Source organism: Oryctolagus cuniculus, chromosome 3 (genome assembly GCF_051225735.1).
Source record: "Oryctolagus cuniculus isolate XC-2025 breed Fujian yellow rabbit chromosome 3, ASM5122573v1, whole genome shotgun sequence".
Taxonomy (NCBI): domain Eukaryota; kingdom Metazoa; phylum Chordata; class Mammalia; order Lagomorpha; family Leporidae; genus Oryctolagus; species Oryctolagus cuniculus.
The window spans coordinates 29,812,577-29,828,164 of record NC_142869.1 but is presented as its reverse complement, the minus strand read 5'-3'; the positions used below and the strand labels follow the sequence as shown (position 1 = coordinate 29,828,164).

General features: G+C 38.5%; 1 protein-coding gene across 17 annotated transcripts in view; it reads right to left on the bottom strand.

Annotated features, from left to right (window-relative positions):
• Positions 1 to 15,588, bottom strand: part of KANSL1L (KAT8 regulatory NSL complex subunit 1 like) — a 176,944-nt gene that overhangs the window by 67,883 nt on the left and 93,473 nt on the right. For 15 of the 17 annotated variants that reach the window (XR_011387126.2, XR_016231905.1, XR_016231906.1 and 12 more), the window contains one exon: positions 10,992 to 11,113. Coding sequence is in view for 14 of the 17 variants with exons in the window: in XM_017343073.4 (XP_017198562.4) it covers positions 10,992 to 11,113 (122 nt within the window). In the remaining 3 variants the exon portion in view is untranslated. Of the gene's footprint in view, positions 1 to 10,991; positions 11,114 to 12,077; positions 12,315 to 15,588 lie in introns of those variants that run through there. The other 2 variants (XM_089329912.1, XM_089329909.1) reach the window with 1 other exon arrangement.

Sequence of the window (15,588 nt, the reverse complement as noted above, 5' to 3'; positions counted from 1 at the left end):
TTTTTTACAATAAACCCAATGAGAGATAGTCTAAATATTTTCACAGGAAATTATTCAAGTCTTTAATAACCTTTTGCTTTAATCAAGTTATATTATGGGAAGGTTAGGAATAAACCTCATAATGCTCAGCTCAAATACTTTTAGTAAATAAAAACTTCTGAGTCTGGTTATAAATGTAGAATGCTAGAACCATAAAAGCAAAGCAAAGATTTCATAGCACTACTTTATCCCTTAGTATAAAGTAATGGACTTTTTTCATAGTATTCTGCATATTTTTCTAAATTCTCCTCTTTGCATGTTATGTGTTTAGTAATTAAGACCTGGCAAGTGGTGTAGGCATTTGGTGCAGTGGGTAAGCCATCAGTTGAGATGACTGCATTTCATATTGGAATGCCTGGTTCAAGTCCCAGCTCCTCTACTTCTACTCCAGCTTCCTGCTAATGCATACCTTGGGAAGCAGCAGATGACAGCTCAAGTACTTGGATCTCTGTCATTCATGTGGGTAACCTGGATTGGGCTCTGGGCTGCTGGCTTTGACCTGGCCCAGCCCTGGATGTTGTGGGCATTTGGGGGAGTGAATCAGTACATCGAAGATCTTTTTCCATAAGTCTCTCCCTGTCTCTCTGCCTTTTAGATAAAATGAAAATATTTGAATTGAGGCTGGCGCCATGGCTCAATAGGCTAATCCTCCGCCTTGCGGCGCAGGTACACTGGGTTCTAGTCCCGGTCGGGGTGCCGGATTCTTTCCTGGTTGCCCCTCTTCCAGGCCAGCTCTCTGCTGTGGCCCGGGAAGGCAGTGGAGGATGGCCCAAGTGCTTGGGCCCTGCACCCCATGGGAGACCAGGAGAAGCACCTGGCTCCTGCCTTCGGATCAGCGCGGTGCGCCGGCCGCAGCGTGCCAGCTGTGGTGGCCATTGGAGGGTGAACCAACGGCAAAAAGGAAGACCTTTCTCTCTGTCTCTCTCTCTCACTATCCACACTGCCTGTCAAAAAAAATAAAATAAAATAAAAAGTCAAACTGATATAAATTTAAATTAAAAAAAGTAAACTTTTTAGAAAAGAAAAAATGTCTATGGGCACTAAATTAAAAACACTGTGGCTTATACAAAAATTAATGGTGGGGCCAACACTGTGGCACAGTTCAACTTCCAGCTGCTCCACTTCCAGCTCCCTGCTAATGTGCCTGGGAAAGCAGTGGTAGATGGCCCAAATACTTGGATCCCTGCCACTCACAGTAGAGACAGGACAGTTTCCTTGGCTCCCGACTTTGGCCAAACCCAGCCCTGAATGTTGTGATCATTTGAGAAGTGAATCACTTGACTCTCCTTCTCTCTGTCAGTCTGTCTTTTAAATAAATAAGATACATCTTCTAAAAAAATATTAATCATACAAATCCAAAATTATATTGAAAACATCAACCAGGAATATACTGCTAACAAGCAATGTTTTCTTATAATTGGGCATGTCTTTACTGAAAACATTAGAGGGTGAAAAAATACTTTATGTGTGATTATTTTGACAGTTGACACATAATTAAAAAGAATGATTGCATTTCATATGAGTTAATTACCAACAGTGGAAACAAATAGCATGACAATGATTCATCAGGATTTTCACATCACATTCTAAGATTCATTAAAGCAAAGACAAACAACAAAAATCTAGACATTATTTCAACTAGACATTCACTTTATCTGAGAGAATAACCTATGAGGTAAACGAGGATCTATTTATACTTTAATCTTCATGTTAGAGGATGGATCTAAAAACTATTAACTATCTTTATGATAAAAAAATGTAACACTTCACTTATTTGTAGACCAAATCTTCCTAGCTGCTTAGTTCCTGGTGATTCACTTCAGTCCCTGCTGGCAAGATTCATAAAACTAAAAAACCAACTCTGACGCTTTTCATGGAGATACTCTCATTATATAATAAGATAGGAGGCTTACGAATCAGTGAACAAGAAGTGTGCAAACAGGTGTCCTAGAAAATAATTCAACGGGTAAATAATTAAAGACATGTTGAGATTATTAAAACATAAAAATGATCCTAAATGCATAAAAATTATATCAAACTTCTTTCTGGGCCACAAAAATTAATATATGGGGGCTGGCACTGTGGCGCAGCAGGTTAAAGCCCTGGTCTGAAGCGCCGGCATCCCATATGGGCACTGGTTCTAGTCCCGATTGCTCCTCTTCCTATCCAGCTCTCTGCTGTGGCCTGGGAAAGCAGTAGAAGATGGCCCAAGTCCTTGGGCCCCTGCACCCACATGGGAGACCCAGAGGAGGCTCCTGGCTCCTGGCTTCGGATTGGCACAGCTCTGGCTATTGAGGCCATCTGGGGAGTGAACCAGCAGATGGAAGACCTTTCTCTTTGTCTCTACCTCTCTATGTAACTCTGACTTTCAAATAAATAAAATAAATCTTTAAAAAAATTAATATATGAACAGAATGGTTTGGATGTGGCTGTTCCCCAAAGATGCAAGTGTTGGTCCTAACAAAGCAAGGAAGTATTAAGAGGTGGACAGGGGCAGAGCATTGTGGGAGGTGATTGTTAGTGAGACTGCTGCCCTGAGTAGGAATTAATTAATTATTCTGTGGTGCCCTTATTAGTTCTCGTGAGAGGGTTGCCATAGATGACAAGACTGGCCCTCCCTGCTCTCTCTGGCTTCTTGTCTTGCCATATCATCTTTCCTTCATGTACATGTGATGCACATGTGATTCTTCATGTGACGCCATCTGCCAGGAGGTCCTTACCAGAACTGAGCCAATGCTGGTATCACACCTTTGTGCCTCCAAAACTGTAAGAATTATGAGCTAAATAAACCTCCTTTCTTCATAAAGTACCTTGGGTCAGGTATTTTACTACAGTTAGCAGAAAACAGACTAATACAGTTGATAAATTTTAACATTTTAAAATGTAAATTTCTTCTAATTATATGTAAAATTATGATATAATGTGATTTAAAGCTCAAATAAGCATGCTTTATTAGAAAAACAATATTTTCTTTATGTGAGGTTACTTAGCTGGCTGCCTGAACTATACAGAATATACCCAAAGTAGAAAAAGACCTTTGGGGGACTGGCACTGTGGCACAGTGTGTTAACGCCCTGGCCTGAAGCGCCGGCATCCCAAATGAGCGCTGGTTTGACACCCGGCTGCTCCACTTCCAATCCAGCTCTCTGCTATGGCCTGAGAAAGCAGTAGAAGATGACCCAAGTCCTTGGGCCCCTGCACCTGTGTGGGAGACCTGGAAGAAGCTCCTGGCTCCGGATAGAAGACCTCTCTCTCTCTCTCTCTCTCTCTCTCTCTGCCTCTCCTCTCTGTGTAACTCTGACTTCCAAATAAATAAATAAATCTTTAAAAAAAAAAAAAAAGAAAGAAAAAGAACTTTAAGTAGCAAGAGATCTCAGTAAGACCATACAAGAAAGTTCGCTCTTATTACTGTTAAGAAATGCTTTCTCTCATACTGTAAAATGTCTCTTATTATAATTTAGGTATGTCTACCACTTTGATTCTCTAATTTTCTAGTCCAGAGACAAATTAGATGAGGAGACAGCCAAGGGAGCAACGACTAGAATGTTGATCTGTCTATAGCAGGAAGAAACAAATAAAGACAAAATATTTTTTAGCTGCTGATTATCTGTGAGAAATTACAAATGAGATTTCATTCATTCAACAAATATTTACTCAGGCCCATGATGCAACTTCCAATGATTCAGATGCTAAAAAACAAACAAACAAAAAACAACAACAAAAGAACCAAAGTGGTTTCGTAATATAGTCTCAAAAACTCTACTCTCATGAAACCTACATTTGAGTCCATGAAGACAAATAGTAAAAATATTAATAAAATATATTACATTGGTTATCTGACTTGAGCAGGAAGTAGGCTGTATTCATTGTAATAATTCAATGTGATTTGCCAAGCTGTACAAAATCATAATGGTACCAACTGGTTGTGTTTAGGACTGATCTGAGAATTAATTCCAAAATTATACTCTTGACAATGAACGTTTTTTTCATAGCAGATCAGACTTTAAAACTATATATGGGCCGGCGCCACAGCTCGCTAGGCTAATCCTCTGCCTGCGGTGCCGGCATCCCGGGTTCTAGTCCTAGTCTGGGCACCGGATTCTGTCCTGGTTGCTCCTCTTCCAGTCCAGCTCTCTGCTGTGGCCCGGGAGTGCAGTGGAGGATGGCCCAGGTCCTTGGGCCCTGCACCCACATAGGAGACCAGGAGGAAGCACCTGGCTCCTGGCTTCGGATCGGCGTAGTACGCCGGCTGCAACGCACCGGCCGTGGTGGCCACTTAGGAGGTGAACCAATGGAAAAAGGAAGACCTTTCTCTCTGTCTCTCTCTCTCACTGTCTAATTCTGCCTGTCAAAAACAAAAACAAAAAGCAAAACTATATATTTGGTTGAGCTGTATTATTGTTTAGGTGTGACCAGTTTTCCACAGCTAGACTGTATACCAAAAGAACAGAGATAGCATCTGTTTTTGTTTAACAATATACACTGGTACCTGGTACACTGAAGTCATGCAGTAGGCATTTGTTAATTAAATAAATTCTTGTTTAGAAATATAACTATTTATCTCAATAGTCCCTGAGAATCATGGTGATAAACTGGAGTTATCAAATAAAAACTAAGTTAGGTATCATCCAAGAAAGATAATGTGTAATAAATTTTATCTAAAGAACTCCTCCCAAATGCTTTAATGGAGAGCTTTTGGCACTTAAGTGGAACTCACATTCTTCTTTCTGTTGCAGTTACCTCTTTCCATTATAACCATTCTAATCCTTAGGGTATGCTTTTGAGTTAGTTAGATGTTCAGTGAAGTAATTTTTCTCTATTCATTAATTCTCTTGATACAAGATATAAAATAGACAAATTATTACATCTAAAACACATTACAACAGTGATGTTCCCATAAGGTATATAAGCTATATTAGAACTTTTATGATTTTATTTTGTATTTATTTGAGAAATTGAAATTTCTCAAAAAGTAAACATTTAATAGAATATTAGTACCAGAAACTATATCATCCATTAAAGTTAAAGAAATGAGATATAAGATTAACTGACTTGCCCAAGGTGACAAAGTGACTAATCAAACAAAATACACCAAAATTGTATATTCCCATAACTATATTACCACAAAACCAGTACATTATAAAAACACTATATTTACTAAGAAGGAACAAAAGTTAAAACTTTTTGGGAAAGAGGCAAGGAGCTAGAGCTGTATATTGAATTCAGGTACTCTAATGTGGATCTTAACCAGTAGGTTAAACACCTGCCCCTTCCACAAAGTTTTAAGTATTCTTGAATATATTATCATAGTAAATTACCAAATTTCCTAATTTTTAACATATCATTTGACTATTCCTAAAATATTCTGCAATTTCGCATTATTTTATTGCTATTATGTCTGACTTTGTATTAGTTTATACATTTCAGCCTAGCATGTACTTCAAAATTCACAACAAAATATCAGAGTACTTTTCAGGTCATAATATTTTTTCTTTCCTTTAGCTGCTCCTCATCACTTTCCAGAACTATCTATGAACACTTTCATTGGAAAAGACAAAACAAACTTTCTGGATTAAGATAGATTTTTCAGATAAAGGTAAGGGTAAAGGCTATAAACTCAACAACTGAATTAGTTTCTGTCATCAAATTCTGATGAAATGAGTTTAATTCTGTTTTTCCCAATAACAAATTATATAGCATATTCCACTGTGGTCAGTGGGAGAGTGAACCAGCAGATGGAAGACCTCTAGTCAAATTCTGCTCGTAAACAGGATAAATAATGTCTTATAAATATTTTCTCAACACTGTGAAGGCGATTTTCTATACATCCCTTTTAAACTATATAGTTTGTATCATTTTTTATTTTAAAATTGTGAAACACAAGGTATATATACAGAAAAGTATATAAAATATTTATATTAACATTTTAGTTGTAGATATGGAGCAATGTCTACTCTCACTGTCCCAAAGCCACTCCTCAGATGAAGAAATACAACAGTATCAATATCCAAAAATTCATTCTTTCATGGGGAGCTCTTTTATCACACTTAGAAATACTGAAAGCTAAATCAGTTCTTTTACTGGCCCACTGAATGATTCAAGCAACTGAATATAGATTAAATCTATTTGCTTTATCCTGACCTACATGCTGTTATAATCATGGAGTTGTTTATTTTTTTCATCTTGTCATTTTATTACTATTTGTTTACACATGGGCATATGGTTGTTTCCCATTTTTTCTGTTCTTCTTCCCTCCTAGTATCTCAGATTTTCAAACAAGAACATCAATTCTCATGGCCTGAAATATATTCTTTATGGTTTTCATTAAGGTTAACTAGTCTACTTTGCTAGTTTTGGTTTGTCTGAAAATACTTGTGCTTCACACTTTTTCTTGAAAGATGTTTTCTCAGGGGTGGCACTGTGGTGTAGCAGGTAAAGCCACCATCTGCAGTGCCAGCATCCCATATGGGCACTGGTTTGAGTCCTGGCTGCTCCACTTCTGATCCATATCTCTGCTATGGCCTAGGAAAGCAGTAGAAGATGGTCCAAGTACTTGGGCCTCTGCATCCATGTGGGAGACCTGGGAGAATCTCCAGGCTCCTGGCTTCAGATTGGCCCAGCTCTGGCCATTGTGGCAATTTGTGGAGTGAACCAACAGGTGGACGATCCCTATCACTCTCTCTCTCTCTCTCTACCTCTGTCTCTCAGTTAACTCTGCCTTCCAAATAAATAAATCTTTAAAAAGAAAGAAAGATATTTTCTTTGTGTACAGAATTTCTACATAAAAATGTTTTCTTAGAGCTGGAGCTGTGGCATAGTAGGTTAAGCCACCACGTACAACACTGGCATCCCCATACCAGAGAGAGAGAGAGAGGAGAGAGAGGAGAGAAAGAGAGGGAGGGAGGGAAGCAGGAAGGGAGGGAGAGAAGGAGAGAGAGAGAGACAGAGAAAGAGAGACAGAGAAAGAGAAAGAGGGAAGGAGAGAGAAAGAATAGCTGAAGCTAGCCCAGGCTGAAGCCAGGAGCCAGGAGCTTTTTCTGGGTTTCCACATGGGTGCAGGGGTCCAAGTACTTGGGCCATTCTCTGCTGCTTTCCCAGTGCATTAGCAGGAAGCTGGATTGGAAGTGGAGCAGCTGAGACTCAAACCAATGACCATATGGATGCCAATGCTACAGGTGAAGACTTTACCTGCTATAGCACAGCACTGGCCTGGATAAATAAATTTTTTAAAACATTGCTTTCTTGGGGCTGGTGCTGTGACATAGTGGGCAAAGCTGCCACCTGCAGTGTTGACATCTCATATGGGCACCAGTTTGAGTCTTGGCTGCTCCACTTCCAATCCAGCTCTCTGCTATGGCCTAGGATAGTGGTAGAAGATGGCCCAAGTCCTTAGGTCCCTGCACCTATGTGGGACTCCTGAAAGAAGTTCTTGGCTCCTGGCACTGGATTGGCTCAGCTCCAACCATTGTGGCCATTTGAGGAGTGAACAGAAGATGAAAGACTTCTCTCCCTCCCTCTGCCTCTCTGTAACTCTGCCTTTCAAATAAATAAGTAAATCTTAAAAAAAATTTTTGTTTTCTTTCTACATACCGAAGATGTCATTCTATTGTCCACTAACTCCTATTGCTACTGTTGAGAAGTCAGCTGTCAGTCTATGACTCCAATGAAATGATGCTTTTTTTTTTTTTTTTCTTTTTGACACACAGAGTGGACAGTGAGAGAGAGAGACAGAGAGAAAGGTCTTCCTTTGCCGTTGGTTCACCCCCCAATGGCCGCTGCGGCTGGCGTGCTGCGGCCGGCGCACCGCACTGATCCGAAGGCAGGAGCCAGGTGCTTCTCCTGGTCTCCCATGCGGGTGCAGGGCCCAAGCACTTGGGCCATCCTCCACTGCACTCCCAGGCCATAGCAGAGAGTTGGCCTGGAAGAGGGGCAACTGGGACAGAATCCGGTGCCCCGACCAGGACTAGAACCTGGTGTGCCGGCGCTGCTGGGGGAGGATTAGCCTAGTGAGCCATGGCGCTGGCCAAAATGATGCCTTTTAACATTCTAAGTTACATTAGGATGTTCCATTTGTCTTTTTTCTTTCATATTTTCTCCATGTAGACACAGTGGATTTATTATTTTAGTTGTGCTCATCAGAAATCTGTGTTTGATTTTCTGAATTTGGAAAAAGAGAAAGTAGAAGAAGGTGCAATATTTTACTTGAGAATATCTATCTATACAAAAATCAACTTAAAATGATCAAAGACCTAAATCTACAACCTGGTACCAACAAATTACTAGAGGAAAACTGCAGGAAATCTCTGCAAGACATTGGTATAGGTAAAAACTTCTTGGAAAAGACCCCAGAAGCACAGGAAATAAAGGCAAAATTAGATAAATGAGATTATATCAAGCTAGGAAGCTTCTTCACTGCAAAGGAAACATTCAACAAAGTGAAGAAGCAAGTGACAGAATGGGACAGATATTTGCAAACTATTCAACTGATAAAGGATTATTATCTAGGGTCTATAAACACTTCAAGAACCTCAAAAGCAACAACAACAACAAAAAATCCAGTTAAGAAATGAGCAATAGATTTGATCAAATAATGAAATACAAATGGCCAACAGACACATAAAAAACCACACAGGATCACTAGCCATCTGCGAAATGTAAATCAAAATCACAATGCAGTTTTTCATGCCAATTAGAATGGCTATCATCCAAAAACCAAAAAATTATAAATCCTGGAAAGGATATAGGGGAAAAGGTAACCTAATTCACTGTTGGTGGGAATGTAAACCAATAGAGCCATTGTGAAAGACAGTATGGCAATTCCAACAGAGATCTGAAAATAGATCTATCATATGACCCATCCATCGCACTCCTGCAAATTAACTCAAATGAAATGAAATCAGCATATCAAAGAGTTATTTGTACTCCAGGTATATTACAGCACAATTCACAATGAATAAAATATGGAATCAACCCAGATATCCATCAACTGGTGACTGGGTAGAGAAAACATGGAATATACACCATGGAATACTACACAGCCATAAAAAAAGATTGAAATCTTATGTTTTGCAACAAAATGGATGCAACTGCGAGCCATTATGCTTAGTGAAATAAGCCAGTCTCAGAAAGACAAATATACATTTTTCTCTGATATGTGGCAGTTAACACAGAATAACAAAAACATATAGGAATGAAAAAGTCATTTTGGGATATGATTGTGATTATTGTTTTTAGCCTTTGTTTATACTCCTGTGGAACTGGGATCTTCCTACTTTTTACTTGTTGAATACTATGACTGGTGGCAAAATAAGCCTGTGAATATAAAGTATATTAAAATATGTCTTTCTAAAAACTCATGAAGAGAGAGGAGGGAGGGAGGGGTATTGCAGGGGAAAGAGGGAAGTGTGGTTGTCTTCTTGGAATTGTACCTATGAAATGAATAAAACCTATTCTCTTTATATTAATAAAAAATTTAAAACATAAAGTGAATCATCAGGAGTATAAGGAATGAAAATAAAGTCAAAATAATGAAGAACCAATAGAAAAATTATTCCTGTAATAGAACAATGGGTAAATAACCCAGCACAAATAAAACTGTGAAAGTACTAAAAATTAGACATTTGAAGTAAACAATTAGAAATAAAAATTGAAGAACAGTGGTTTATATCCACTAATCTAAGAATGTGAAGACTATCTAGCTTAATTTTCATTGTGATGTAAATTTTCTCTTTGTCATATTAAAATATTACAAAATAATAAATCATACAATTATTAATTCAAATAGTTCCTAATATGAAATCACACTGATATTGTAAGATAATTAGAACCAAGAAACCAACATTACAGCATCATTTGGAAAAAAATTAGATGATCCATACTCAATATAACAGTCTATTAGTATGCCTTCTAATTGCAATTTTTTTTTTGACAGGCAGAGTGGACAGTGAGAGAGAGAGACAGAGAGAAAGGTCTTCCTTTACCATTGGTTCACCCTCCAATGGCCGTCGCGTGCGGCCAGCGCACCGTGCTGATCCGATGGCAGGAGCCAGGTGCTTCTCCTGGTCTCCCATGGGGTGCAGGGCCCAAGGACTTGGGCCATCCTCCACTGCACTCCCTGGCCACAGCAGAGAGGTGGCCTGGAAGAGGGGCAACCGGGACAGAATCTGGTGCCCTGATTGGGACTAGAACCTGGTGTGCCGGCGCCGCAAGGCAGAGGATTAGCCTAGTGAGCTGCGGCGCCGGCTTTCTAATTGCAATTTTAAAAGGAAAAAGTCAAAGAGAAAGCTAAGCAAAATAAGATGAAACAAATGTCATTAACTACAAAAGATTAGGATTCATAGCATATATATATATATACACACACACAAATATAGATACATATATCATATATATACTATATATATATTCCATATGTGATATACTGATACAACACATAATAAGTTGCTAATGAATACAAAAGTTATTTTACTAATTATATTTAGAAAAAATTTACTTTATAAAGGCTAAGATACAAAATAATTGATTATAATTTAAGCTGAATTTTATGGGTAATATCTAGATATAGGTCTTTTTTTCTCAAAATGCATTGTAAGGAGAGCATGGAGTTCAAGATTACAAAGTACAAAATATAATAAGTAAATAATATTAATAATAAGTGAATAATAGAAATAAGGCAATTCTTCTCTTGCATATGCTTTCACTGTCACTTTTTTTAGAAACATTGTAACACTTCCTGGAAAGCTTTCTCCTTCATTACCAGATTTATAGCTACCCTGATCATATAAGCTGGATGTTATCTAAAACTGTATTCATAGTACATTGATTATACTTTAGTAGTCTTTAACCTAGAAGAAAAAAGTAGCTATAATACTTAAAAGATAAAACAAAAGAAAATAAAAATAAAAATAAACAAAGCCAAATTTAGAAGCAATACTATCCCACTTGATACCTACCTCTTGGAAATGCCATTAGCCAGACATTTATGGCTACAGGATTTAGAAGAGAGGGGTGATGAAGTTGGGGACAAGTTGAGAGGGGCAATCAAACTGTTGATGATCTCAGTTAACTGTGCACTCTGCAAGAAAACAATCAACCATTTACTACTGCTAAACAAGAAATGTGAAATAGAAAAGACCTGTAGTGTCTACTAAATGTTTAACTCCTCATGAAAAATGTAAATGCTTGTTACTTTAGTAAATATTTTAATCTCTAATGATTTATGCCACAGCTGATTTTTTTTCATTATAAATGTACATTTGTAAGCATCCATCCATTTCATACTGTTTTTTTAATCACAGTTACTTTATCTACCCATCCCATCCTTTAAAATGCACAAGCCCAACTAACGGCATTGATACAACATTGCCCTTGAGGCAGACAAACTAATAAGTTTAAAAACTCATAGCTATGATTTATTAAGTGCCTAATATGTACCAGGCACGACTGTACACAACAAATGTAACAGTAACCCTTTCTATTCTTTACAACTAACCTGCAAGGTAGATAATATAAGCTATTCATATCACTTGTATTAATATCAGATGAGAAAATTATATCAAAGAAAGAAATAGTAAACTAATTGGTTGAGGATTACAAAACTGATTAAAAATGGAGTTAGGATTCAAATCTAGAAATAAATCCAATGCTAACTGTTTTTCAATATTTCTCCTAATTCAAAAATATCAGCACTCTTTTTTTGGCATTCAAAATTTTCTTTGATCCTTATCACTGACTTACATGCATGTAATAAATAATTATACTCGATAGCTTACAGAAATTATAGTAAACTAAAGCTACATAAATGGAAATAGTACATTCATATAAGACAGTAACATCTATTTTCATTACACATGTAACCCATGTTCATTGTAGAAAAATTGGAAAATATAAAGAAGTTTAAAAAGTGTAGAAGAAAGTCATTTACAATCCTACTTCACAGAAAAAAATTGATAATGTCTTAGCATATATATTTCCCTCTAGAATAAGGTTTCTGAGTGTATATGTTCATGAATATATGTAAAACATGCACACACACATGCTTTTTTTTAAAAAAAAAAAGATTTATTTATTTATTTATTTATTTGAAAGTCAGAGTTACAGAGAGGCAGAAGCAGAGAGAGTCTTCCATCCGATGGTTCACCCCCCAGATGACCCCAACGGCCAGAGCTGTGTGGATCCAAAGCCAGGAGCCAGGAGCTTCTTCCAGGTCTCCTACGCAGATGGAGGGGCCCAAGGACTTGGGCCATCTTCTGCTGCTTTCCCAGGTCATAGCAGAGCTGGATTGGAAAAGGAGCAGCCAGGATTCGAATTGGTGCCCATATGGGATGCTGGCACTGCAGGTGGCAGATTTACCTGCTACACCACAGTACCAGCCCCCACATACATACTTTTAGTAAAATCATTTAACATCAAATTTGTAAAATCTGGCTTTCTCACTTAATACTGAGGCAGAGAGAGAGTGAGCCATCTCACCACCTTAACTGACTGAAAAGATTCCATTATAACATTTATATATTATCCGTATACTCATGTTTACGAGTATATGAAATAATTATTTTGAAACTCTTTTTATTTAACTAATAAAATGCTAATAAATATGACACTAAAAGAATATTAAGAATTAAGACTGTTGTTTGACTCCTTAAGAAAAACGTTCATAAAAAAGATCATGAAATGTTTTGACCATTTACTTTTTTGAGAAATAATATGTACCTAATGACTTCATTTTAAAAATTATTATCAGAGTTTTTAGAAGATAGCTCATTTTACAAATCATCAATACAAATAGATTTTTTGTTCATTTAGCAAGTATTAATTAGTCACACAATTCAACCTATGGTGTAGCTCATATTTTCCAGTCTGAAACACAGAAACATTCTTCTCATTGTTTTACTTCCAAAAACATCATTAAAGCCACTGGAAATCGCTGGTCCGGTATGTTTCATTAATTGGCTCACAAAAACATCACCACAAGCCTGAGCCTTTCCCTTACCAACAGCCTACTCTGGCCCAGTACACTCTCATGTACCGGAGTCTGCATGTGGCTTAGGAAATTCACAGTAAAAATGAAAATAAGAATATAAAATTAGGGAAGATAATATTTGAACTCTGGATACAAAAATTTAAAAATGTATTAGCTATTCATAAGTTTTCTAATGTAAGTATATTAGAAGTGAGATTTATTGGGCCAGCGCCGCGGCTCACTAGGCTAATCCTCCGCCTTGCGGTGCCGACACACCGGGTTCTAGTCCCGGTCAGGGCGCCAGATTCTGTCCTGGTTGCCCCTCTTCCAGGCCAGCTCTCTGCTGTGGCCAGGGAGTGCAGTGGAGGATGGCCCAAGTGCTGGGGCCCTGCACCCTATGGGAGACCAGGAGAAGCACCTGGCTCCTGCCATTGGTTCAGCGTGGTGCGCCGGCCACAGCGCGCCGGCCGCGGCGGCCATTGGAGGGTGAACCAACGGCAAAGGAAGACCTTTCTCTCTGTCTCTCTCTCTCACTGTCCACTCTGCCTGTCAAAAAAAAAAAAAAAAAAAAAAAAACCTGGATGAAAAAAAAAAAAGAAGTGAGATTTATTGTAAATCACCAAAATTACTTAATATGAGGTATGTTTTAAATCACCTAAATAAAAATAAGGTAAATTTTAATTTGTGAACAAAATAGATTACGTGACAATGCTAGTGTGACTATTATGAATCCATAATGTAGTTTTTTAAATGACACGTCTACTACTCAATAGTGTTTAGCTGCAAGCTCTAACTACTGCAACCAAGCCAAAAGCTTATCAAGAACAGCTGAATACCAACAGATTATCTCAAGAAAAATAGGTGTAATGTTGAGCTTGCTACTCCTAGTGCTTAACTCACATCTTGACTGTCTTCCTTAACAAATATTTGAAAATAACTTATTTTTAAAGGACTTATAAAGGCATTGTTATCATGTTTCAAGAGCAAATGACTTGTTGATAGCAATTTATTAATTACCTTCCAAGCAATTGCTATTGCTCCTTTTTCCCATCTTTTTTCGTCTACTGTTCCTACACCAAGCCATTCCATTTTTTAAAAATATTTATTTATTTATTTGAAAGTCAGAGTTACACAGAGAGAGGAGAGGCAGAGAGAGGGAGAGAGGACTTCCATCCAATGGTTCACTCCCCAATTGGCTGCAATGGTCAGAGCTACGCTGATCCGAAGCCAGGAGCCAGGATCTTCTTCCAGGTCTCCCACACGGATACAGGGGCCCAAGGACTTGGGCCATTTTCTACTGCTATCCCAGGCCATAGCAGAGAGCTGGATTGGAAGTGGAGCAGCTGATACTTGAACCAGCGCCCATATGGGATGCCGGCGCTTCAGGCCAGGGTGTTAACCCGCTGCGCCACAGTGCCAGCCCCGAAGCCATTACCATTGCTCACACAACTCCTGCTTTCCAATACTACCTAAGCCTCTAATACTCCCATCAGCAAAGAGACCTAAAATGCACATACTATCCAAGGCAAGCTTCTTGGGCACAGAACCTGTGCAGCCACAGAACTTATGCTTGCTGACTGTTCTACTGTCTTTAAATTCTTAATTTTTTTAAAACAAAGGATTCTGCAATTTCTTTCTTTCTTTCTTTTTTTTTGACAGGAAGAGTGGACAGTGAGAGAGAGACATAGAGAAAGGTCTTCCTTTTCTGTTGGTTCACCCCCCAATGGCCGCTGTGGCTGGCTCACCATGCTGATCTGAAGCCAGGAGCCAGGTGCCTCCCCTGGTCTACCCATGCCGGTGCAGGGCCCCAGCACTTGGGCCATCCTCCACTGCACTCCCAGGCCACAACAGAGAGCTGGACTGGAAGAGGAGCAACTGGGACAGAATCTGGCACCCTGACCGGGACTAGAACCTGGGGTGCTGTCGCTGCAGGCGGAGGATTAGTCTAGAGAGCCGCGGTGCCGGCCTCTAATTTCATTTTGCACTGGGCTCTTCAAATTAGCTAGTACCTGTACCCATGTGGGAGTCCCAGATGAAGCTCGTGGCTCCAGGTTCCTGGCTTTGGCCTGCCTAGCCCTAACCATTGTGGCCATCTAGGGAGTGAACCAGTGGATGAAAGATCTTTCTCTGTCTCTCTGTAACTCTGCCCGTCAAATAAGTAAATAAGTAAGCAAATAAATAAATAAATCTTTTTTTCTTTAAATTATTTAAATTTCTTTAGCCAGTTCCAGTTTAGTCTCAAGTCCAACCAAACAAATTGGTAATACCAAGGAGAGAAGAAAAAAAATATAAGAAATCACTTTTTAAAGTTAAAATTCTTCTAGAATTGTGATATATTAAGAATTAAACCAGCTTACTTTCCCCTGAATAAATAGAGACCTACAGTTGAAAAAAGTAGATTTGACTGAGCAAACAAATAAATTACTCTGCAGATGAAACAATTAAGGTAAAAATGAAGGGGGATTGATCCCACAGGACAACAGCAATAAAAGAAATAAGGCAGTGAGATTATGAGAAAATAACTAACAGTAATTTAAAAATGTTGCTTACATGATAAAATGCATTCCAATTTAATATCAGATATTACC